Source organism: Acinonyx jubatus, chromosome E1 (genome assembly GCF_027475565.1).
Source record: "Acinonyx jubatus isolate Ajub_Pintada_27869175 chromosome E1, VMU_Ajub_asm_v1.0, whole genome shotgun sequence".
Taxonomy (NCBI): Eukaryota; Metazoa; Chordata; class Mammalia; order Carnivora; family Felidae; genus Acinonyx; species Acinonyx jubatus.
This window is the reverse complement of record NC_069397.1, coordinates 54,875,379-54,900,131: the sequence shown is the minus strand read 5'-3', so window position 1 is coordinate 54,900,131 and position 24,753 is coordinate 54,875,379. Positions and strand designations below refer to the sequence as shown.

The following is a 24,753-nucleotide window of genomic DNA, read 5'->3' as shown; positions in this document are numbered from 1 at the left end:
GTGCCCTGCAATTAACACCATGAGATACGTACATCCTTGGGAGTTTTCTTGCCTCTCCTCAAACACTGAACCGGTTCCGTGTAAAAAGCCTCGAAAGGCTCAAGAAGTCCAAGAGAGGGGCAAACCCTGGGCAGGCAGAGGTTGGATCCCCAGCAAAGCCCTGTGGCATTCCCGCTCCAGCATGCAATTCTCAGCCTGCCCCAGCCCAGCAGTGCCTTAGAACTGCTCCTGGGTACCCTGGAGCACGGCGGGTGAGGGGCGCCTTCCCTGGCCCAGAAGAAATACCTAGCTGCCGGAGACTTGACCCCAGACAGAAGGAAACCCCAAGGCTGAAAGTAGGCACTGATCAGTCTGTGGACACTGGGAAGGAGCCCCAGAAGGCTGGGAGTAGGGAGGGACCTCCCCCGCCCCCCCGCCACACACACACACACACACTTGCTGGCTCAGGAGCGTTACTAGGAACACTGCACTCGCTCATCGACCAACTTATCTCGCCAGCTTAAACGCTCTGCCTGCCTTTGTCGCACGCATAGGTGGCTGCTGGTTGGCGGATCTATATATACTTGGCGCCTCAGGTTGGCCATGTGCGGAGAGCCTTGGTCCTCCTGTGCTTCCCGGATTCAGGGATTTCCATGCTGACTTTTAACTCGGCTGCCTCTGGTGCCTTTGCCACTCTCTTTCCCTGTGGTTCATTAAAGCACGTTGCACCCATCCATCCACAGCTCCCCTGTGAAGTCCCAGAGGCTTCCAACCCGGAGCCTCGTAACCATGAGATGTGTGGAGACACAGCACAACACCGCATGTGAAAAGGTTTGCGTATTTTATTAACAGATTTAATTCCCTCCCCTAACCACCGCTCCCTCCCCCACCCCCCGCACCCCCCCCCCCCAACCTCTGACTCCAATCCTTTAACACCAAAGCATACTCAATAAGTGCCCTCAGGTCGCATTCACGGCTGGGATGCCGTTGGGGGCATTTTGGTCCCGCCAGGATGGCCCGGGTACCAGGTTCAAGGCCGGGGGACTGCTGAGAGGTGCCAGCACAGGGGCGGAGGGCCCGGCAGCCTCGCTCACGTGCGTCCCGTCGGTGGACTCACGCTCTAGGACGCTGCTGCGGTGGGTCCCCTGTGCGGCGATGCACACGCGGCCTGAGGCTCTACGTGGGGCACGGCGCAGCAGACCTGCGCAGATCTTGCGGAAGCCCTTGCGGAAGTGCTTGGAGACGAGCGCGTAGACGATGGGGTTGACACAGGAGTTGGCATAGGAGACCAGGTGCGAGAGGATGCGCAGCGCGTAGGTGGCAGGTGTAAGCGGGAAGCGGCCGAACCACACGCAGAGGATGAGCGCGTGGTGAGGCATCCAACAGAGGCAGAAGAGCACAGCCACGATGATGATCATGCGCGTCACCTTGCGCTTGGCGCGCCGGGCGCTCGAACCGGCGGCCACCGGGTCGACCGTTCGCCACAGGTAGCGCAGGGTGCGCGCGTAGGTCAGGCCGAGCACCAGCACGGGAAGCAGGTAGCTGAAGACAAAGGTGCAGAGGTCCATGGCGCGGCGACGAGGCGCGCTCCACGCCGGGTGGCACACAGTCAGGTTGGCCAACTTCGACTGGCGGTAGTAACTCAGGTAGGGCCCGGAGAAGAGCAGCGACAGCCCCCAGATGAGCCCGATGGCAGCCAGCGCGTTGCGAGGTGTGCGCAGCTCTCGGGAGTGCAGCGGGTAGCGGATGGCCAGATACCTGTGCGTCAGGCCCGGAAGAGAGACAGGTGAACAGGTGAATTCGCGGGGGTGGGGGTGGAGGTGGGGGTGGGGGGGTGGGGAAGGGGGCAGGGTCAGACCTTTAAACCTTGACCTCACCTTCTCTCAAAGAAGGTCCCTAGCGCACGGTCGCACCGCACCGGCCAGAGCATCCGAGACACTCTCAGCTGCCTCAAAATGCGGGGCGGGACCGGCAGCAGGAAAGTGCGTGTAGGTCACTCATCTGGTCTTCCCGGGACTATAACCACCGTCAGAGTCCACCAGGGAGGGCACCCCAAGGTTTAACTGGCTTTGGGGTTCCGGAAGGCTGTCATTACCCAAGAGTGCCTGTGCCCAGAGAGGTAGGACCCAGGCGCCTTGAGGCTCTAGTGGACAGCCTGGAGGCACCGCGAGGTACCTGGAGGGAATTCCTTAGAGAAGCCAATGCTCTATGGGCCCCACCAGAGCTCTCAGAACTGGAACCAACACACTCCACGCTCAGTGGAAGTGGGAGCTATATGGGGGAGGTGGCCTCACCTCCCTGCCTGTCCAGGGGAGGTCGGGAGGACGTGAGGGTAGAGGGACCTGGAGAAATCATGGAGTCAGACCCAGATTTCCTCCCCAGGAACCATCCAGGTGGCCAGCGGAGAGGAGACCCTCCGGCGCCCTCTTCTCTCTGCCTTTGACCCTGGGCCTGGAGGGGTGTGTGTGTGGTGGGAGGGTGTCTAGGGACCCTCCGGTGTGCCAGCTTCAACTTTGGCCTGGGCCGTTTGGAAGGACTCAAATTCCTCAGTCCGGACTAGAGTCGACTGCGCCCAGCAAACCGTGGATTCGAGGCTAGCGAGGTGGAGGTGCCTGAGTTTGACGCCAGGAAACAGACCATTGGTTCCACGCATACGATTACCGGATGGGCCACTCTGAACAAGTCACTTCTGAACTCGATCTCATCTGTAGATTGGGCACGGTAATCCCTCCCATCCCAACTTCACAGGGGCACTGAGCTCAAAAGAGACACGGGAAAACGCTCTGTGTCAGAAAACGCTGCGCTCTCCAGTGCCGGTGGCGCTAGAGAGCTGAGGTCTCCAGCGTGAGGCGGTGAGGACGCACCTAAGGGGACACCGCGGTCCCCCATTCTTATTCCCCTTTTTCCTTCTCCACGTCAGTTTGTCTTTCACTCTCTTCCGGTCCCTTTGCCTTCTTAGTGTCCTTGTCTACCCTCCGTGTGTCCCTCCTAGAGTCCCGCTCCCTTCTGTGGCCCCCACCTGGGTGTCTGACCACCCCCCCCCCCCGGGGGCCCGCCAGGGCGCTCTCTCACCTGTCCAGGGAGACAGCAGCCAGCGTGAAGCTGCTGGCGTACATGTTGAGGAAGATGAGGAAATGCACGGCCTTGCAGAGCAGCGAGCCGAACACCCAGCCGTCCAGGGTGTAGATGGTGGCCTGGAAAGGCACGCAGCACACGATGAAGCACAGGTCGGCCACGCCCAGGTTGAGGATGAACAGGTTGGTGGTGCTGACCGCCTGGCCGCCGCGCAGCAGCACGGCCAGCACCAGCGCGTTGCCCACGGTGCCCACCAAGAAGATGAGCACGAACAACATGGGCACGATAACCGCCTCGGGCTGCCAGCTGTCCCTGCCATTCGCCTCACTGGCGTCCTCGGCCCGCGGGCCACCCGAGCCATTCATGGCGTCCCCGACCCCGAGGCTGCCAGGGCTCCTGCCGCCGTCTGAGTTCTGGCGAGCGCGCAGCTCCCGCGGCTCCAGCCGCTGCAGGCGAGTCGCCGGAGCTGCGGGCGGAGTGAGCCTCGCCTGGCTGGGGCGGGGAGGTGGGGGTGCGCTGGGGTCAGGGGGAGGAGCGAGCAGCCCGAGGGGTGGGTTGAGCCCCGCGCTGGGGGGGAAGGGCTCTCGGGTGGCCCACCCCGGGGACAGGGGCCGCTGGTGCCTGCCCCCCCGTCGGCGCGCTCCAGCACCCAGCCGGCCGGTGTCGCGCCGAGAGAGGAACTGACCTCCGGGCGGTGCGCGGGAGTGGTGGGGGGACCGGCCCCTGGGGCCTGCGGGCGCGCCGTGGGGCCGGGAGCGCGCGCCTGGGACCACGCATACCTCGCCCTGCAGTCTGGCCGGCGCTCCAGGCCTCCCCGGTCTGGCTGGGGGCGTCCTCGGGGGCCCCTAAGGGGTGGGTAGGAGGTGACAAGAGGCGGAGGTGGGCGGAGGGGACTCGGCTTTCCCCATCCGGTTAGGGGGAACGGCACTGCCGCCCCCCTTCTGTGTGTCAGTTTCTGTCCTTGGCGCTGTGCCTCAGTTTCTTCAGCTGTAACATGGGATCATAGTCCCTTCCGGGAGGGCTCTGGTGAGCATGGAATGAGATGTGTGAACTGAAGCCCGTTCGTTGAATCTCAGTGAATCAAATTCCTCTCTGTCTCCTTGCCCCAGTCAGATATCCAAAAAGGGAAAACATGAAGGAAATACTAAACAGCAGAGTCCCATGCACCAGGAGCATTTTCCTACAAGGCCAGGAGGGTGTTTAGGTTGCAATAAAACTTAATATTTGTTTCTAATTTTGACACATTAGGCATCAAGCGCTGGTGACGCAGAATCATTACTGTTTCTATAGAATTACCCACCTCCCCTCTCCCGGTTCACTGGGTCCGAAATTCACCACCCTCTGCCACTGTCGCTTGGTTTCTGCTTCATCTTTCCCTGCCCTGTTCATGGGGTCCCAGTCTGGAACATTCTTTTTCCTCTCCACTCCCCCACCCCCCCACTCCCCCCAGGATCTCAGCCCCCAAAGCCCTACTCCTACACCTTTGGGCAGGGAAACGTTATCCAGACCCTTGCCCTGCCTGCCCACTCATGGAATAGGAAGATACTAACAGATACTCATGTTTATGAGTTGCTTGCCATTCGGTTTTTCAGTATGAATTTTTTTCAAGTCTATTTATTTATTTTGAGAGAACGTGCGCCCACAGGTGCACGCACCCTTGAGCCGGGGGTGGTCAGAGAGAGAGGGAGAGAAAGAGAATCCCAAGCAGGCTCTGCACTGTCAGCACAGAGCCTGATGCGGGGCTCGAACTCATGAACCATGATATCGTGACCTGAGCCAAAGTCAGATGCTTAACCAACTGAATCACCCAGGTGCCCCTTCAGTAACAGGTCATTTTTTCCTGCAGGAAAAGTAGATCAGGGTAAGGGAATTGGGAGTACCATAGTGGTAGGTGTGGTGCTCTTTGAAATAGGGGGGCCGGGCAGACCTCATTAGGAAGGTGACATTTAGACAAACACTTGAAGGAGGTGAGGGAGCTAGAGTAGCAGATATCTGGGGGAAGAGCATTCCAGAGACAGCAGTCAGTGCAAAGGTCCCAAAGCAGGAGTGTGCCCTGTATCCCTAAATAAGGAGGCTGCTATGGCTTGAGTTGATAAACGAGATTGACAGGAGAGGAGGTGACAGGTAGGGCTTTGTTGGTTGCAAGGAACGTGCCTTCCAGTCTGAGCAGAACGAGGGGCCACTGCAGACTTCCGGCTAGCTAGAGGATTAATACCATCCGACTTACTTTTTAAAAAGATCTTTATTGAAATATCATCCGCATGTCATGCCATTTGCCCACTTAAAGTTTGCATTTGGTTTTTAATATATTCACAGTTTTGCAGCCATCACCACAATCAATTTTAGAACGTTCTCCAAAGAAATCCCTGCTCTTTAGCCATCAACCTCCAATCTCCACCCCCACCTCAGCCCTAGGCAGCCAGTTACAGATTTGTCTCTATAGATTTGCCTTTTCTGAACATTGATGTGTGTGTATATATATACATACATATATATACATGTATATATATTATATATAGGTTTACTTTTAAATGTAACTTATTTTTATTTATTTTATTTTTTAAGGTTTATTTATTTGTTTAATCCCTAACCCTAACCCTAAATTTAATCTCTACATCCAATGTGGGGCTCAAACCCATGACCCCAAGATCAAGAATCACATGCTCTGCTGACTGAGCATGTCACAGTTTTGCAGCCATCACCACAATCAGTTTTAGAATGTTCTCCAAAGAAATCCCTGCTCCTTAGCCATCAACCTCCAATCTCCACCCCCACCTCAGCCGTAGGCAGCCAGTTACAACTCCTGACTAAGCCGGGCACCCCTGGACATTTCATATAAATGGAATCACACAGTATGTGGTCCTCTGTGTGACTTTATTCACTTAGCATAATAGTTTAAAGATGCATCTGCATTGTAGCATGTATCAGTGCTTCATTGCCTTTTTAGGGCCAAATAATATTCCATTGTATGGTCATATCAACTCTCTCTACCCATTCATTTGTCGATGGACATTTAGGAGACATATTTTTTAATTTTTTAAATTTTTTCATATTCTTAAAAGTTTATTTACTTATCTTGCGGGGGAGGGGCAGAGATGGAGAGAGAGAAAATCCCAAGCAGGCTCTGAGCTGCCAGCGTGGAGCCTGCCCTGGGGCCTGATCCCACAAACCATGAGACCTCGAACTGAGCCAAAATCAAGCGTTGGACGCTTAACGTAGTGAGTCACCCAGGCACCCCAGGAGACTTTCTTAAAAGATTTTATTTCATTTTCTAGTATTCTCTACATCTAATGCGGGGTTTGTACCCACAACTTGATATCAAGAGTCACATGCTCCACTGACTGAGCCAGCCAGATGCCCTGAGACTTATTTTTTTAAGATTTATGTTTAATTGTGGTAAGATGCACAAAACATACAATTTGCCTTCTTAGACACTTTATAGTATACGATTCAGTAGTATTAAGTAAATTCACAAGCAAATTGTTGTGCAACCAATCTCCAGGACTTTTTAATCCTGCAGAATCAAACCTCTGTATCTATTAAACAATAATCCCCCATTTGTCCTTCCCCTCCCCCCTCCCCTCCCCCCAGGAACCACCAGTGTACTTTCTATGAATTTGACTACACTAAATACCCCATATAAGTGGAATCATATAATACTAGTCTTTTTTTGACTGGCTTACTTAGCACAATTACTTTCAAGCTTCATCCATGTTGTAGCATGTGGCTTAATACTATTCCATTGTATGGGTGTACCATTTTTAGTTTATTCCTGAGGGCCACTGGGTTCCTTCTCCCTGTTGCGTTTTTGTGAATAATGCCGCTATGAACATGAATGTACAAATATCTCTTGGAGACCTTGCTTTTAATTCTTTTGAATATATACCCAGAAGTGGGATTGCCAGATCATATGGTAATTCTTTAATTTTCCAAAAAACAGTCATACTGTTTTACACCACTTTACGTTGGCACCAAAAGGGCACCAGGGTCCTGATTTCTCCATATCTTTGCTAATACATGTTATTTTCTGTTATTTTTTTAAGAAAATAGTAACCATCCAAAATAAATAAATAAAACTAGCAATCATCCTAATGGGTGTGAGGTGATAGTTCATTGTGGCTTTGATTTGCATTTCCCTAACGATTAGTGACACTGAGTAGAGACTTACTTTAAATTGCTTCATTTTATCTTCATAAAAACCGTCCTAATTGGTTATCTCCATTTCACAGGGGAGGGAAAAGATTTAGAGGGAGACTAAGTTATTTGCCCAACATCTTCCGACCAGTAATGGGGGAGACAGGGTCTGAGACGTAGGACTCAGACCCCAAAGCCCACAGTGCCATACTGCAGAGCAAAGATTCAGTATCCCTCGCCCCAACACTTCTTCCTCCTGAACTGCTTGAATTGCTCGCTCCAAAGACCAGAGACACAGGTCCCCTGCAGTCTAAGTTCCTCCACCTGGTGGCCGCTTGCTGACCCCCTGACCCCACCAGCGCCATGGCATTCTCAGGGTCGGCCCCAGAGGAAAGCGTAGAGGCGGTTCCCTCACAGGGAGAGTGCTTCATTCGGGTAGAGCGGGAACCCCATTTCTCGAGTATCCAGGGAGGTGGGCACCCCGAAATCCAGTCCTTAGCTAACCGCTCCCTCCCTCTGTGCTTGAGACGTGAGCCCGATGCCCCGTGCAGGGAGGCAGGAGCGGGGAGTTGGGGGCGGGGGTCCATCTCCCGATCCTCAGCCTTAGGTGGAGGACGGGAGGAGGGTTTGCTCCGAAAAGATCTCAAAACCTCTAGCCTCCCAAGCCTCCCGGCACGGACGAGCCCCAAACCCGCTCACCATCACGGCAGGCCGCCCCAACCCCAGCCGACGCGCAGGCGCACTCCCAACAAACGCGTCTCGCCTGCGGCCCGGGACGTCGGCGGCGGAGTCCGCCACTATCCCGTCAGGCCGTCTGGGCGGGCCTCGCTCTTTTCCTCCTCCGTCGTCCCGCCTCCTCTATCCCGTCTGGCTCTGCGGCGCAGGGGCAAGATGGCTGCCGAGAAACAGGTTCCCGGTGGCGGCAGCGGCGGCGGCGGTAGTGGTGGTAGCGGCGGTGGACGCGGTGCCGGAGGAGACGAAAATAAGGAAAACGAACGGCCTTCAGCCGGATCGAAGGCAAACAAAGAATTCGGGGATAGCCTGAGTTTGGAGAGTATCCTAGAGTAATCGGGCCTAACTCGCAATGACTACGTGTCGATATGCATGGCCGGGGCGGGAGACGCGGCGGGTCCCGGCACGTCCCAGACAGGAGCGGCCGAGGGTTGCAGTTTCTCTCGCCGTTACTTTCTGGCGCTCAGAGTTCCAGGGTCTGTATTTCGACAGGCCTTTTCTCGCATCTCATTCGCCTTCCAGGCTGGGGAAACGTCCGGTTCTTTCTCGTGGCCCCAGGAGGTTGGGCAGATTTCTGCAGTGTCCCCCCCTCAGTTGCCTGCTTGGAGGGCTGGTGACAGGGATGACACTGTGGCCACCCCAGTGAGCTCCTGTCTTGGCACCTTGAGTCACTGAACTGAGGAGGGAAAATTACAGCGTTGACATTTTTGGCTTAAAACTTCTGTCTCACAGCCGTGGGGACCCTTGTCCTGACTATGGAGGCAAAGATTGATTGCTCTGTGGAAAAACTTGTTGAATATAAACGTAGATTAACATCGGTTGTATAACTTTCTTAATAGGCTTGCAGGCATTTTATCTGGTTGAGAGTCGTTCAGTTGAGCTGGAGGAATCTGTCTGTATTTTCCATCAGAATATCACAATTGAGTGCCTGAGACACTAGTTTGTGGCTTTTTGTAATGAATAAGAAATGGAGAAAGTGTAGGTGAGTTTCTGAAATAACACATTTAGCTTGACATCCTAATGAAGTTTTCAAGGGTTTGGGGGTTTTACTTTTTGAACTGGTGTAGTTCCAAATGAATGTTAGAATAACTTGATTTTTTTTAAAGAACCTTATGGCTTCTCCCTTTTTAGTTGTTGAGATAGTCTTAGTGTTCAGTATTTTAATGTGTGTCTATAGAGAAGCACTGAGGACTAAAAGAATTGAAACTGTAGATAAAGGTCACTAGACTTCCTAATGTTTGGTACATAATCTTAAAATATTTTAAGATTCTTAAAAAGGAAAACAAAAATAAAAAGAGTATGGTCAGGGCTTTTTTCTTTTAAAAGAAAAACTGATGACTTTATATAAGCTATCGTCTGGGTTGGTTAGTATGTGCTAACCACGGGCTCGTGTAGCATTACAGCTGTTCAGGAAAGGTAGGTTTGGTAGATGTAGGAAGTTATGCAAATAGAGGAGTAGTACACGTCATTTATAACCTGAGTCTGCTTGAATGAGTAAAATACTGGGTCCAGGTGTAAATCAGTGGGAACCACTCCAGTTACAATCAGCAGTTAGAATCCAGCAACTTTATTTAAGCTGTTGGGTTTCAGTGATCCTCAGTGGCCAATGATACTCTTCTTTTTTAGTTTGAAAGCTGGTAACAGTTCAGGCAGTTTTTTTTTTTTTTTTTACATGCTTAGCCCTGTCCTATGACAAGATAGCTCTTGAAAATGATTATAAGAGGTTTCAGTAGCTAATGTACTAGGGATTTCAGAAATGTTTGATGGTTTGGTACAAGTATGAACTGACAGGACCCGGTTTTGATTTATTTGGATTCTTACTCTTGTAAGCTTTTCCTTAATCTTGGCTCTAGTTCTTCAGATTATCAAGGAATCCCAGCAGCAGCATGGTTTACGGCATGGAGATTTTCAGAGGTATAGGTAAATATCATGGGCAAGATGTATGGAAATTATTGTGGAATTTTCAGATTTGGTTTGCTTTTGTTAATATCCTACCTATTTTGTTGTATCAGAAAGTATCCGTAGAAAGTCTCACTTTGAACTTAATATATTGAGTGCTCAGAATATACTTGTAAAGTTCAAAATTTCATAATGAATAAAAGGAGCCAATCTTTTTATCCATTGTGCCTCACAATATTGTAGATGCATTGGAGGCTTCTGCTGAAAATGGCAAGCAGTTATGGTAATCATTTTTTTTTTAACTTAACCGTGTCAGTAGAGTCTTGGTTAAATACAAAGCTTTTCAGTTTTTTAAACATTATATATGCAAATTTTCTTTTTTTTTAATGTTTATTTATTAAAAAAAATTTTTTTTGACGTTTATTTATTTTTTGAGAGACAGAGCATGAGCTGGGGAGGGGACAGAAGAGAGGGGGGAAGTCACAGATTCCGAAGCAGGCTCCAGGCTCCAAACTGTCAGCACAGAACCTGACGTGGGGCTTGAACCTATGAACCATGAGATCATGACCTGAGCCGAAGTTGGCCGCCTAACCAACTGAGCCACCCAGGTGCCCCTAATGTTTATTTATTTTTGAGAGATAGACCGAGCATGTGAGTGGGGGAAGGTCAGAGAGAAAGGGAGACACAATCTGAAACAGGCTCCAGGCTCTGAGCTGTCAGCACAGAGTCTGTCGCAGGGCTCAAACTCCTAGAATGCAAGATCATGACCTGAGCCGAAGTTGGACGCTTAACCGACTGAGCCACTCAGGCGCCCCTACTTTTTCTTTTTAAGTTCTGTGCCCAGTATGGGGCTTGAATTCAAAATCCTGAGATAAGAGCCACATGCTCCACTGACTGAGTCAGCCAGGCACTCCTATATAAGGAGAATTCTGTGATGTCATTACAACTTATTGGTAAACTTTGTAACAGTCTTCAAGTTAGGAGACAAATTTAATATGACTCTTAAAAAAGTAGAATAGATGTCTAATGTACGGTACAGTTCAGAACTTTGGAAGCAGAAGTATCTAACTCTCTTATATTATAGATACAGGCTTTGACTACCAGACTTTTAAAGTTACTTCGAAACAAAACACTCTGCAGATTCTAAGGAGTCGGCCATGCTGTAAAGGGTCAGCAGCGCTGGGGCAGCTTGAGCAAGGTGGGGAGAGGTAGGAGGTAAAGGGGGAGAACTAAGCAGGGCCAGAATGGGTAGGGTCCTGTAAGCCAGGGTAACTCGGTCAGGTGTTAATCTAGGTATGGTGGGAAGCCACGAAAAAGTTTTAAACTAGACTATTATGACTTGAGTTTTTGTTTTTATTTTTGTTTTTTAATTACTAAGGAAATCAGTTATAGCGATCAGCGTTTTGCCCTTTTGTTTTCATCTGTTCCTTCCCCTTTTAAGAAAATATTTTATTGAAGGATTTTTAAATCATTTTATTGAAGTATAATTTACATACAGAAAAGTATACAGAAAGTGATGAGTTTTTCACAACCTGTAACCAGTACCCAGATTAAGACACAACATTACCAGCATCCCTAAAGTTCCCCTTTGCTCCTGCTAGTCACAAGCCATTCCTCCCCAAAGGTCACCACAATTGTGACTTTTGACGCCTTAGATTAGCTTTGAAATGTGTTTTCTGTGACACCAGTCCTACTGCCCTGCAGGTTTTAGTTCACTAAATGTTTATAAGATGAAGTGTGGTATCAGTGGTAACCATAAGTAGAACACCTCAAACTTCCGACTTGACTTTATTATAGAATTTGCTATTGAGTGTCCTACCAGCTTGTCTGAATTACTTTTGTTTTTTTCTTTCAGGGGCTACTGTTCCCGTAGACAAAGACGCCTTCGGAAAACTCTCAACTTCAAGATGGGGAACAGACACAAATTCACAGGGAAAAAAGTAACTGAAGATCTTCTGACTGATAACAGGTATTGACTCCTCAGTGGTAGTTGTTAAATACTTCTGGCTAACACATTTATTGAACAGTTCTATGTTAGTGTGCCAAAACTCTTTAATTACCTGATGTGATTTATTTTAGCAGCTCTGTGGGGGTGTGCATTTTTACTTGTGCCATAAAATGAGGATACTGAGGCTCAAAGAGGTTCAGTAACTTTTTCAAGAACTAGGGCGAAATGCTAAATGTTAAAGTCAGTGATTAGAATCTAAGTGGTTATTAGGTGGGGTTTCTAGAATGCAAATTTCAATGTGTACGGGCTAACTTAAGGCAGTATATCTTAAAGTTGTGTGCAAGTTATTCCAGAAAAGTTTTATATTTCAGTGCTGAATGTAGCCATGCTTAATATTTGCTGAAGGATCAATCTGTCAAGTGGTATGTATTAGAGGTCTCTAGGCCAGTTTCTCAAATTTTAGCCTGTGGGCCAAATAGATCCCTTTTGCCACCTGTTTTTACAAAGTTTGGTTGGAACACAGCCACACCGTTTATTCAGGTGTTGTTTACAGCTGCTTTTGTGCTACAGTAGCACAATAACAGAGTAGTTGTGACAGAGACCATATGGCCTACAAAACCTAAAATATTCACTATTGGGCCCTTTACAAAAAAATGTTTGTTGTGTGCTAGTCTAATATATGGCCAAGACAGAGTGAGGCACCATCTTAGATGTAGAAGAGTTGGGGAGGCATAGTTCTTGAACCTTGTTGCCTGTGATATCAGTCAGGTACAAAACAGAGCACTGCGAGATAGGGAAACTACCATATTGTGTGTCATTTACTCTTAAGAATTCTGAAGTCTTGGAGGAGAGATGTTAGTTGGGAGTTTTTGATGGAGAAGCCAGGAAGCATGCATGGAGGAGGCTGGACCTTGAGGGATTTGTGAGAGGAAAGAACATTGTGTGAGGGGAAACAGCAGGCCATGGTGTCTGAATGCACTATAGGAATTATAATGCTCTGGACAGTTGAAAGGCTGGGAGCTTGGTGTATGGAGACACAGAAAACTAGAGCGTCGAGACCACGGTGGGATTCAGCAGGATGTATTGGTTAAATTCGTCGAGAACAAGTTAGGAAGGGTCTCTTATGATGGTGCGATTCTTTATTTTGAAGAGACAAGATTAAGCTGATGTTTAAGGATATTTAATCAAGGCAGCAGTTTAACAAAAGATTCATCATCATCATAATAAATCAGCTAACTTGCTGAGTTCTTAGTAAGTGCCAGACTCTGGTTTAAATGTGTTACCTGTATTACTGCATGGGAGACGGAGGCACAGAAAGATTAGTACTTTGCTCAAAGTCACATAGCTAGTGGGGGTGGCACTGAGATGCCAACACCTACTCTAGAGCCTTTAAGTTTATTTATTTTGGGAGAGAGAGAGAGAGAGATGCGTGCACGTGCGTGTGCACGAGCTGGGGAGTGACAGAGAGAGGGAGAGAGAGAATCCCAAGCAGGCTCTGAGCTGTCAGTGCAGAGCCTGATGCGGGATTTGATCTCCTGTTTGGTAGGAGGTTAGAAAGTGGAGGCAGATCCTGGTCAGATACTGATTGAGTGCCATAGTTGATACCAGGAGAAGAGTAGTTCTGAGGAAGAAGGCCAGGAGGATGTGGAGAAAAGATGAGAGGCTGAAGATTGTGTCTTGAAGAGTATCTGAGTCTCACGCTCCTGGCCTTCATTCTTCAGTTTGCCTGTTCTCTCTCTGGTTTAGGTATTTGCTTCTGGTTCTGATGGACGCTGAGCGAGCCTGGAGCTATGCCATGCAGCTTAAACAGGAAGCCAATACTGAACCCCGAAAACGGTTCCATTTGCTCTCTCGCCTGCGCAAAGCCGTGAAGCACGCAGAGGAATTGGAACGCTTGTGTGAGAGCAATCGCGTGGATGCCAAGACCAAGTTAGAGGCTCAGGTTAGTGTCTTTACATCAGCTTCTTCATTGTGGAGGTTAGAGACGTGACCTTATGGTTAAACAGAACAGCTTCCCGATATTATAAATCGATAGGAGAGGCAAAAACATGGTCTTGCTTTTTCAAGGGGAAGTTGGCATCTCTTATTTTTGTTTTTGAACTCTTGGTTTTTAATAATTAGCTTTAACTTTTTTTAAAAAAAAGCTCCTATTTCTCTTGAAATGGATATGGAAAGCTGGAATCTTAGATCTGGGAAGTTCACAAAATAAGAATCTTTTGAAATGAATTTTTAAAGAGTGATAGACACTGAACATTTACATTCAGCTTCTGATACTGAAGGTCATAGCCTGGAAGCTGGTTGTTAAATGAAGGAAACAGATTTTCTTTATTTTGAAATTCTCTCCTGGGAAGTAAATGAATCATAATGAATTTTCTGTATGTTACATCTTATTAAATAAGTTTTCTCTCTTTCTTTTTTTTTTAAATGTTTATCTGTTTATTTTGAGGGGGAGAGGAGAGACGGAGAGAGAGGGAGACAGAGAATCCCAAGCAGGCTCTAGGCTGTCAGCGCAGAGCCCAGTGTGGGACTTGATCTCACGAACCGTGAGATCATGACCTCAGCTGAAATCAAGAGTCGGATGTTGAACTGACTGAATCACACAGGCGCCCATAAGTTTCCTGTTTTAAAATTACCCCGAATATGTCTATATTCCTGATGTCAAAGCTGAAAGCAGGTGGAGGAGGCTGAGCTGTGGCATCGACTCATGGGTGTTGAAGCCTTTCCTTTTTCCCACCCTCCCAGGCTTACACGGCTTACCTCTCAGGAATGCTGCGTTTTGAACATCAGGAATGGAAAGCTGCCATTGAGGCTTTTAACAAATGCAAGTAAGTCCTCCGGTCCAGAAGCCATGGCCAGTTTTGATTGTACATAGTCCCATTCAAGCAGCAGATAACTTAGTGATTGTTTCTACGAAAGTACAGTTTCTTTGATTTTTATTTCTTTTGTTTTATTTATTTATTTAATTTTTTCCCTTCCCTTTAGAAACATTGATTTTTCTCAGTCATCTTTAGAATACGCCAGTTCTCATAGTTGGTAGAAGGACCGCAAAGTGCCGTGTTTTGTTTTCAGCCACTGTTCCTTTTTATTTTCTTAAATAAGGCTGCTGTGAAACCAGATGTTTCTTTCCTCGCAGAACTATCTATGAGAAGCTAGCCAGTGCTTTCACAGAAGAGCAGGCCGTGCTGTACAACCAACGTGTGGAGGAGATCTCGCCTAACATCCGCTACTGTGCATATAACATTGGTGAGCAAGGGCTGAGCTGTCTTGACGGGTAGGTTATTGGTGGTTCATCCGGGAGAGCCTAGAGGATTTATTGAACTTCCGTTCTTATCTTGTCCTTGCATCCATGTGTGGCATGGGTTTTGGCTAATGAGAAAAGTAGAGCTATTGAAATCAGCTCGGCTTAGGGTTGCAGAAGGCAATTCCTGTGCTTTATTTCCACCCTGCCAACGTGTGTGCTCCTCCAGAGCTTTGTCAAAGGACTTGGGATTCACTGAAATGTGCTCACGCGATGGGAAGACCGTGGAGTGGAATCTAGTGGTTCTCAAGAGAAGAGACCCTTCAGGATTTTCCACTCAACACCTCTCTCTCTTTTCAGGGGACCAATCGGCTATCAATGAACTCATGCAGATGAGATTGAGGTCTGGGGGCACTGAGGGTCTCCTGGCTGAAAAATTGGAGGTAATCTGGCCCGTACATTTTTGTGAAGCCTTTGGTTTGAAAAAGTCCAGAAGAAAGAAATAAGCTATACTCTTATCATCTAGTGTAATTGCTATTAATATATGTAGATTTGTTTGTGTATTTTAAAAAATATATATATATTTAACATTTTATGTTTATTTTTGAGAGAGAGAGAGAGAGAGAGGGAGGCAGTGACAGTGTGAGCGGGGGAGGGGCAGAGAGAGAGGGAGAGAATCTGAAGCAGGCTCCAGGCTCTGAGCTCAGCACAGAGCCCAACGTGGGGCTTGAACCTGTGAACCGTGAGATCATGACCTGAGCTGAAGTTGGATGCTTAAGAATATATATGTTTTTAAGTTTATTTGTTTTATTTTGAGAAAGAGACAGTGGATGTGGGGGGAGGAGCAGAGAAAGAAGAGAGAATCCAGCGTGGAGCCTGATGTGGGGCTCGAACCCACGAAACTAAGATCATGACCTGAGCTGAAACCAAGAGTCGGATGCTTAAGCCACCCAGGCGCCCCTATTTTATTTTATTTTATTTTATTTATTTTTAAAAATTTGTTTTAGAGAGAGAGTGCGAGTGGAGAAGGGGCAAAGAGAGAGGGAAACAGAGGATCTGAAACAAGCTCTGCACTGACAGCAGAGAGCCATATGTGAGGCTCAAACTCATGAAATACGAGATTGTGATCTGAGCCGAAGTCAGACACTTAACCAACTGAGCCACCCAGGCACCCCTCTTTTTTTTAGATAGAGTGGATGAGTGGGAGAGGGGGACAGAGGGAGAGAGAGAATCCTAAACGGGCTCCATGCTTAGCTCAGAGCCCAATGTCGGGCTCTATCCTGAGATCATGACCTGAGCCGAAATCAAAAGTTGGATGCTTAGCCAACTGAGCCATCCAGGCTCCCCCACCCCCCACGACTGCTGTGTATTTTTAACAAAAATTTTTTCGTTGAATATTTAAAAGTGTTCAGTATTTTTTTATCTCATATTTATTTTCTAAGCAAGTAACGTAGACGAATAGAAAAGTAGGAAATACCAAAGATGGGGGAAGACTAAAAATCACATGGTAAAATCAGAGGTAATCACTACAAATAACGTGAAGAGTTTTATATACATAGGAAAAACAGGCACATATTTTTTTTTTAATTTATTTTTTTTTAACGTTTATTTATTTTTTGAGACAGAGAGAGACAGAGCATGAACGGGGGAGGGTCAGAGAGAGGGAGACACAGAATCTGAAACAGGCTGCAGGCTCTGAGCTGTCAGCACAGAGCCCGACGTGGGGCTCAAACTCACGGACCGCAAGATCATGACCTGAGCTGAAGTTGGCCGTCCAATCGACTGAGCCACCCAGGCGCCCCAGGCACATATTTTTTAAATGGGATCTCAGTATAGTGTTTAGTAACATGCTTTTCATTTATTTATTTTTTAACGTTTATTTATTTTTGAGACAGAGACAGAGCATGAACAGGGGAGGGGCAGAGAGATGGAGACACAATCTGAAGTAGGCTCCAGGCTCTGAGCTGTCAGCACAGAGCCTGACGTGGGGCTCGAACTCACGGATCATGAGATCATGACCTGAGCTGAAGTCGGACACTCAACCGACTGAACCACCCAGGTGCCCCAGTAACATGCTTTTTAAATAAAACATCTCAAGCATTTTTTCCCCACTTTAGTAAACATCTTTGTTTTGACACATTTTTAGTAAGCAAAAGTGTCATCTTTTGAAAGCCACGTGGTGCTGTGCTCCATTGTGCTGAAGTCTGCTTCACTGAGCACTTATTTCCTTAGGATACATTCCTAAAAACGGAATTGAATACAAGTTTTTGATTCATTTTGACAAATATCTTTAAGTTTCTACTAATTTACATTTTTCCTTGCAGTATATATGGATATGCTTTTCTCCTTACACCCTTAGTATCACTGTTTTTATTTTTTAAGTTTTTAAAGTTTTTTTATTATGATTTTTTAAAGTAGGCTCCACACCCAACATGGGGCTTCAACTCAAAACCCTGAGGTCGAAAGTTGCAGACTCTACCAAATGAGCCAGCCAGGCGCCCCAGTGTTGCTCTTTTTAACCTTCTGTTCTGTTCTGTTTGTTTTTTTTTTTAATGTTTATTTATTATTGAGAGACAGAGAGACACAGAGCGTGAGCAGGGGATGGGTAGAGACGGGGAGACACAGAATCCGAAGTAGGCTCCAGGCTCTGAGCTGTCAGCACAGAGCCTGACACGGGGCTTGAACTCACAAACCGTGACATCATGACCTGAGCCGAAGTCGGTCGCCTAACCAACTGAGCCCCCCAGGCGCCCCTTCAGTTATGTTCTTTTAATGTTTGAGTTTCTGTAAGCTAAGATAGTTGATAACCAAGGAGGAATTATTTAAGTACAATTTATATTCTGCTTTAGAAAGTGAACAGTGTTGATTATAGAAACAGACAACTAGTAGTTTCTACTTACTTTAACCATCACCAGTTAAAACTGTAATTTTTTAAAACTACTTTCCAGGCGTTGATCACTCAGACTCGAGCCAAACAGGCAGCCACCATGAGTGAGGTGGAATGGAGAGGGAGGACGGTTCCGGTGAAGATTGACAAAGTGAGGATCTTTTTATTGGGACTGGCTGATAACGAAGCAGCCATTGCTCAGGTGAGGAGGAAGTGCCTGTTCTCTCTTCTGTATGTGTCTGAGGTTGCCCTTGCATGCTTAAGGTGTAGTGGTTGGTTTTGTTTGGTTTTAAATTTGTTTATTTATTTTGAGAGAGACAGAGCGTGAGCAGGGGAGGGGCAGAGTGTGAGGGAGAATCCCAGGCAGGCTCTGTGCTGTCAGCACAGAGGCCAACAAGGAGCTCCAACTCATGAAACCGTGAGATCATGACCTGAGCCGAAATCAAGAGTCGGATACAGTCTACTTAGCCACCCAGACGCCCCCAGGTGTAGTGTTTTCTTGGTGTTCATTTCTCACAAAACAAAAAATTTGTCTTAATGCTATTTGGGATTTGGTCACCAAATTTTTGTAAAGGCTGGCCTTGGAGAAGAGTTCTTAGGTACAGAGGGCACAGAAATTGGCAGTAGCTGCTATCGACGTGGAAATGGGAGCAGTAAGGCTGGCTTTTAATGCAAGGAGTCCCGTCCAGCCCAGTAGGTGGTACAGTAGCTTAGCTGTTGTGACCTCTTGTCCTAGCCTTCTGTCCCTAAAGGGGCCACCTCTTGTTCCTGAGCCTTTTCAGGAGCACCTAGCTAAGCCAGGATATCTTGTTGTACATGTGGTGTTTACGTAATGTTCATGTAAAGCGGTATACTTGATGTGCTTACTGACATAATTATTACCTGTTTATGGGTGTGAACAACCAAATAAGTTCCAAAAGATGAGAGATCCTGGCGATCTTGGTTTTTACAAAGTAGACAGGTACGAGGAAGGCCCTTTTTGGAGCTCTTCCTCTGTGTGAGGTGAAGAACATTAAAAAACAAACAAACAGGCTGCTGAATGTGTCTCCAGCCTCCCCAGGATCCAGGGGCGTTTCCTGCCACGTGGCAGAAAACTGTTGCACCCTGAATGATTCGTACGTAGGAGTGCTTTGCTCGTTGTGCTCGTGAGTTGTTTTAAGCATCCAGACTTTTAGGTGACTTGTTCCAAAACAGCTACTTTGGGCTGGGGGCAGCCTTCAACAGTGGAAGAATTTCTTTGTGTCTCTATGTCGTATATTGCCCCTCTTGTTTCCCTTCCATTTGCTGGAAGAGCAGGAGACTAGAACGATAGCAGTAAGTTGCTTTGTTTTTTTTTAAAAGATCGAGAAATTTTTTTGGAGAGCATTTCATCGGCACTGCTGTGTGGTAGTATCTCTTCTGGACTAGGATTCTGGTAGCAATCCTGTAGATTATGTAGTTGGGTTCATTCTTTTGTTTCAAGGCGGTACGTGCCGGAAGAGGTGAGCTGCGTCATTGGTAATGGGGCGGGGGTTCAGGCTGCAGTCTGGGTGGGGAGTGGCCCAGGAGCGAGTTAAGTGGGGGGCTCCTTGGGAATAGGGCCACAGATGTATATTAGGCAAATGAGAAGAAAAGCTAACATTTGTTAATTTAAAAAAGTTACTTAGTTTAATGTTTAGAAAAGAGAAATGTTTTTTTAAGAGATCAACCTTTAGTCCCACTTCCCATATACCTTCGTTGATGTTGCATTATATTGATAAAAAGGACAATGTACTTCCTTTTAGTCTTTTTTATATTTATAAAAGATGTCGAGTATTATTTTTACTTGTTGAAATCATACTGAGATCCAGTTTTATATCCTGTTTTTCTTAGCGTGTTGTAAGGATTTTCCATGGTCTTACACATCAGTCCACAAAGTGTAAAAATACACAGTGGTCACCTGGACAGACACACCACAGAGATAACCAAAGGAGGGGAACGGTCCTCCTTAATGTCCCAGATACACTGTCTAAAGCTTTTGTGTTTTTACCTTTTTAACTCTAGGGAGTGGGTAATACTCTCATTTTACAGATGGGAAAACAGTGCTTGCCTTTAAAACCATGCCATTTTTTCTCTCCTTCCCTCTCCCTCTCTGCCCCTCCTCTGTTCTCTTGGTCTCTCAAAATAAACAAATTAAAAAAAAATTTTTTTTTAAAGGTGGGGGGTACCTGGGTGGCTCAGTAGGTTAAACATCTGACTCTTGGTTTCAGCTCAGTCATGATCTCAGAGTTTGTGAGTTCAAGTCCCACGTTGGGCTCCATGCTGACAGCATGGATCCTGCCTGGGATTCTCTCTCTCCTTCTCTCTCTGCCCTTCCTCTGCTGTCTGTGTCTCTCAAAATAATAAACTTAAAAAAGAAAATAAAAAATCTTGCCCTTTTGACTCCTAAGCTCATGTTCCTTGAACTTTCCTGCGTACCAGGAAGGCTAGTAGCAGGATCATTTAACTTGGCTTTGGTGAACAGCTAATGTAATCTTACTTAATGCAGTATACAAGCAGAGTCCTGGTTCCCTGGGAAAGACTGAATGAGCAGAACCTTCACTGAAACAAATAGTCCTTGGGGTGCTTGGGTGGCTCAGTCGTTTAAACATCTGACTCTTGATCTAGGCTCAGTTCTTGATCTCAGGGTCACAAGTTCAAACCCCACATTGGACTCCATGCTGGATATGGAGACTACTTAAAAAAGAAAAAGAGAGGAAGAGCAGGAGAAAAAAAAAGAAAAAGTCCTTGGCAGGGGAATCGTCTCCAGTTCAGTAGTTAGTGGGAGGAGAAGGAATAGTGGTGTTTTATCTGAATTTATCTTTTCTCCTGCTTTGTACACATAATTAGAAAATAAAAATTCATCTGGGGGAAGATCTTTTTGCCTTATTTGTGAAATTAACTTGAATTAAATTAGATGAAGTAAAAGCATTTTATGACTGCATGTGAAGCCATTGCTTTTGAAATTGAAGATCATTTCAGTCATGTGATGATTAGTTGAGCTTTGTGTGTGTGTTTAAAAGGACCACTCTTAAACTCAGGTGTTAGTATACGTGAAGGGTCGACTTCTGGATCTTTAGATCATAACCGCTCCTTTTTTTTTTTTTTTTTTTTTTTTTAAGTTTATTTATTTATTTTGAGAGAGAGTGAGTGAGTAAGCAGGGTCAGGGCAGAGAGAGAGGAAGACAGAGAATCCCAAGCAGGCTCGGCGCTGACCATGTGGAGCCAGACATAGGGCTTGAACTCAGGAACTGTGAGATCATGACCTGAGCTGAAATCAAGACTCGGATGGTTAACCACTCAGGTGCCCAGTAGCCACTCCTTTTAAAGCAGTTCAAGATTGGCCAAAAGTTTGATAGTATTGACAAGAAAATAACAACGTTATTCCAGCCTTGAATAGGTTAAAAAAAAGATACAGGTGATCCTTGAACTATACAGGTTTGACCACGCAGGTCCACCTATACGTGGATTTTTAAAAAAAAAAATTTTTTTTAACATTTATTTATTAATGAGAGAGACAGAGCGTGAGCAGGGGAGGGGCAGAGAGAGGGAGACATAGAATCTGAAGCAGGCTCCAGGCTGAGCTGTCAGCACAGAGCCTGACACGGGGCTCGAACTCACAAACCACGAGATCATGACCTGAGCCGAAGTTGGACGCCCAACTGACTGAGCCACTCAGGCGCCCCAATGTGGATTTTTTTTTATAAATCTAATGCTTTGAACATATTTTCTGTACGATTTTCTTAATGTTTTCTCTCCCCTGACTTATTTTATTATAAGAATATAGGATGTAACAGAGACTGTACTATGTAGAATGCAGTATATACCAGAGGGGAGGTGGTGAGGGGTGGGATGGGTGAAAAGGAGGACAGGGATCAACGAGTACACTTACCTGGGCGCCTGGCTGACTCAGGCAGAGGAGCCTGTGACTCTTGACCTCAGGGTTGTGAGTTCACGTGCCATGTTGGGTGTAGAGATTAAGTAAATAAATATTAAAAAGTACACTTACCATGATGAAAAAAATAATACAGTGATTAAAAAAAAACAAAACATACTCAAGGCCCCACCCCTCAGAGATTTTGATTTAGTAAGTCTGAGTTGGGGCCCAAGAATTTGTTTTTCTAATAAGCTCCAAGTGGTGCTAATTCTTCTGGTCCAGGGACCATGCTTTCAATAGCTCTACAAATTATAATTGTTAGATATTTGTGAAAAGACGAAGGAAAATTAAAAGGCTTTGGCAAGCACAAAGGGGGAAAACGTAGTATTAATACATCTGACACAGAAAATAGGTGTTCATAGACTGTTTATGTTATTGGTGAGGCTCCTATCAACAGGAGACTCTTAGTAGTTAGGTTTTTGTGTAGTCAGAACTTCTACTGGGATTTTTGACTTCATGGGCCTGCGCCCTTGACTGCCACATTGTTCAAGGGTCAGCTGTATTCAGAGTCCGTCATCTCAGTACATCTGCTAGTCCTGTGTTCTCACCTCATTGCCAGTGTTTGCGTTTGTGTAGTTAAGTGTATTCTACTTAATATCCGTTTTAATATACACAGATAATGGCAAGTGCGCTTTTTAAAATGCTGTTTAATCAAAGCACATCTACTGGGCATTCGCATTCTGTACAGTTTTTAAGCACTGTAAACGATGGTGCAGTGAAAACTAGATGGACTTTTCTGTATTTTGGATTACTGTTGTAGGATAAATTGTGTAAAGTGAAAAATACCATGTAGACTTACCATGTAGATCAAAAAAATCTCTTTTTTTGATTGAATCAAGTTATCTAAGTTAAGAATTTTCAATCTTGGGGCATCCGGGTGGCAACTTTGCCTCAGGTCATGATCTCGCAGTTCCTGAGTTTGAGCCCTGCATCGAACTCACTCTGTGCTGATGGCTCAGAGCCTGGAGCCTGCTTCAGATTCTGTGTCTCCCTCTCTCTCTTCCCCTCCCCCACTTGCACTCTGTCTGTCTCTCTCTCTCAAAAATAAGTAAACATTAAAAATTTTTTTAAAACGGGGCGCCTGGGTGGCTCAGTCGGTTAAGCGTCCGACTTCAGCTCAGGTCACGATCTCGCGGTCCGCGAGTTCGAGCCCCACGTCGGGCTCTGGGCTGATGGCTCAGAGCCTGGAACCTGCTTCCGATTCTGTGTCTCCCTCTCTCTTCTGCCCCTCCCCCGTTCATGCTGTGTCTCTCTCTGTCTCAAAAATAAATAAACGTTAAAAAAAAAAAATGAAAAAAAAATTTTTTTTTAAAACAACAACAAAGAATTGCGGCACCTGGGTGGCTCAGTCGGTTAAGCATCTGTCTTTGGCTCAGGTCATGATTTCACAGTTCGTGAATTCGAGCCCTGCATCGGGCCCTCTGCTGTCAGCGCAGAGCCTGCTTTGGATCCTCTGTCCCCTTTTATCTCTCCCCATCCCCTGTTCTCTCTCTTAAAAAATAAATAAACATTAAAAAACAGCAAAGAATTTTCAATCTTGATGTACTGGAGGTGATGTTTGTTTTAAAATTCTGTTAGTAAGTGCGTGCCCAAAAAAGTGAAGTGGAAGGATAGCAAAAGGTCAGTGTATTTGATAGTTTGGGTTTTTTCTTCATAAGCTATGTTTTGTTAACTGGTATTTGAAGTCCTTAAGAAGAAGACTGTCCTTCAGTAAGTAGCTCTTTGCGATAATATAAAGGCTCAATAGTGAAGGTGGTGCATTGTTGTGTTTTATCATTTTCTAAAGATCTCCGCCATTCATTTATCCATTATCCTTTGTGTGTTACTTACATTGCTGAAGTTACTCAATTTATTTATGTATTTGTTTATTTATTTATTTTTAAACGTTTATTTTTGAGAGAGAGAACAGGCGAAGGGCAGAGAGAGATGGAGACAGAGGATCTGAAGCAGTCTCTGTGCTGACAACAGACAGCCCTATGTGAGGCTCAAACCCACAAACCACGAGATCATGACATGAGCCAAAGTCGGACGCTTAACTGACTGAGCCACCCGGGTGCCCCTAAAGTTACTCAGTTTAAGAACATGCAGGTGCTTCTTAACGCAAGGGAAAGAGCCCTTCCCACTGGACACGTTTTATGCAGTTCCACAGAGAGCTGGTCTAGGATTTTATTTTGAGAGTAAGTCAGGATAAGTAGCCAAGGTTTCTTGCCCCAGCTCCTGCAAGCTTTCACTGCTAAATGTAGCTGCACCTCAGTCAGGTTGGGTCATTAGAAAACCCAACATAAGGCTTGACCCACTGCCAGTGAAAATTGTAATGTGCAGGTACGCCAGGAAGATCATATGGGTTTTTAATTGCTATTCCATGGGATATGGTGGAGTGTTGGAGGGTGAAAGAAATCAAAGGGAGAGAAGGAGCCATATGAGGATGTTTTTTTTAAACATCAAAAAAAAAAAAAAAAAAAAAAAAACCACCAAAATTTCAATTTGGGAGAGTAAAGGCTGAAGATAAGATTGTTAAGATGGTAGGGGTTGTGGGAGGGGGATGGGCTACATGGGTAAGGGGCATTAAGGAATCTACTCCTGAAATCATTGCTTCACTATATACTACTAATTTGGATGTAAATTTTAAAAAATAAAAAATAGTGTTAAATTATCATTGAAAAAAGAAGTTAATGGGTAAACTGTACAAAAAAAAAGAATGTTAAGATAGTGAATTTCATTGGTTAATTTTCAGTGTTAAACCAATCTTGTATATCTGAGGTAACCGCACTTGGCTGTGATACATTACTTTTTACATACTGCTGGATTTCAGTTGGTAGTATTTAAGAATTTTGCATCTATTTTAATGAGGAATAGTGGCTTATAATGTCTTTTTTCAGAATTTGGTATCAGGGTTACACACAACTTCATAAAAACAAGTTTGGAGA

General features: G+C 46.0%; 2 protein-coding genes across 2 annotated transcripts in view; one reads left to right on the top strand and one right to left on the bottom strand.

The window, feature by feature from the left end:
- Positions 1-887: 887 nt before the first annotated feature.
- Positions 888-4,485, bottom strand: GALR2 (galanin receptor 2). Its single transcript, XM_027052468.2, has 2 exons — positions 3,052-4,485; positions 888-1,737 (listed from the first exon to the last, which is right to left on the bottom strand). Exons 1-2 carry the CDS (start codon positions 3,417-3,419, stop codon positions 939-941), a joined length of 1,167 nt encoding a protein of 388 aa, XP_026908269.1. The 5' UTR covers positions 3,420-4,485; the 3' UTR covers positions 888-938.
- Positions 4,486-8,049: 3,564 nt separating this feature from the next.
- SRP68 (signal recognition particle 68) overlaps positions 8,050-24,753 on the top strand; it is a 36,630-nt gene continuing 19,926 nt past the window's right edge. Inside the window, exons 1-8 of the mRNA XM_027052449.2 lie at positions 8,050-8,242; positions 9,774-9,840; positions 11,675-11,788; positions 13,514-13,709; positions 14,510-14,592; positions 14,901-15,010; positions 15,366-15,448; positions 17,954-18,094. Coding sequence (XP_026908250.1) covers positions 8,080-8,242; positions 9,774-9,840; positions 11,675-11,788; positions 13,514-13,709; positions 14,510-14,592; positions 14,901-15,010; positions 15,366-15,448; positions 17,954-18,094 — 957 coding nt within the window. The 5' untranslated portion in view covers positions 8,050-8,079. The remainder of the gene's footprint in view (positions 8,243-9,773; positions 9,841-11,674; positions 11,789-13,513; positions 13,710-14,509; positions 14,593-14,900; positions 15,011-15,365; positions 15,449-17,953; positions 18,095-24,753) is intronic.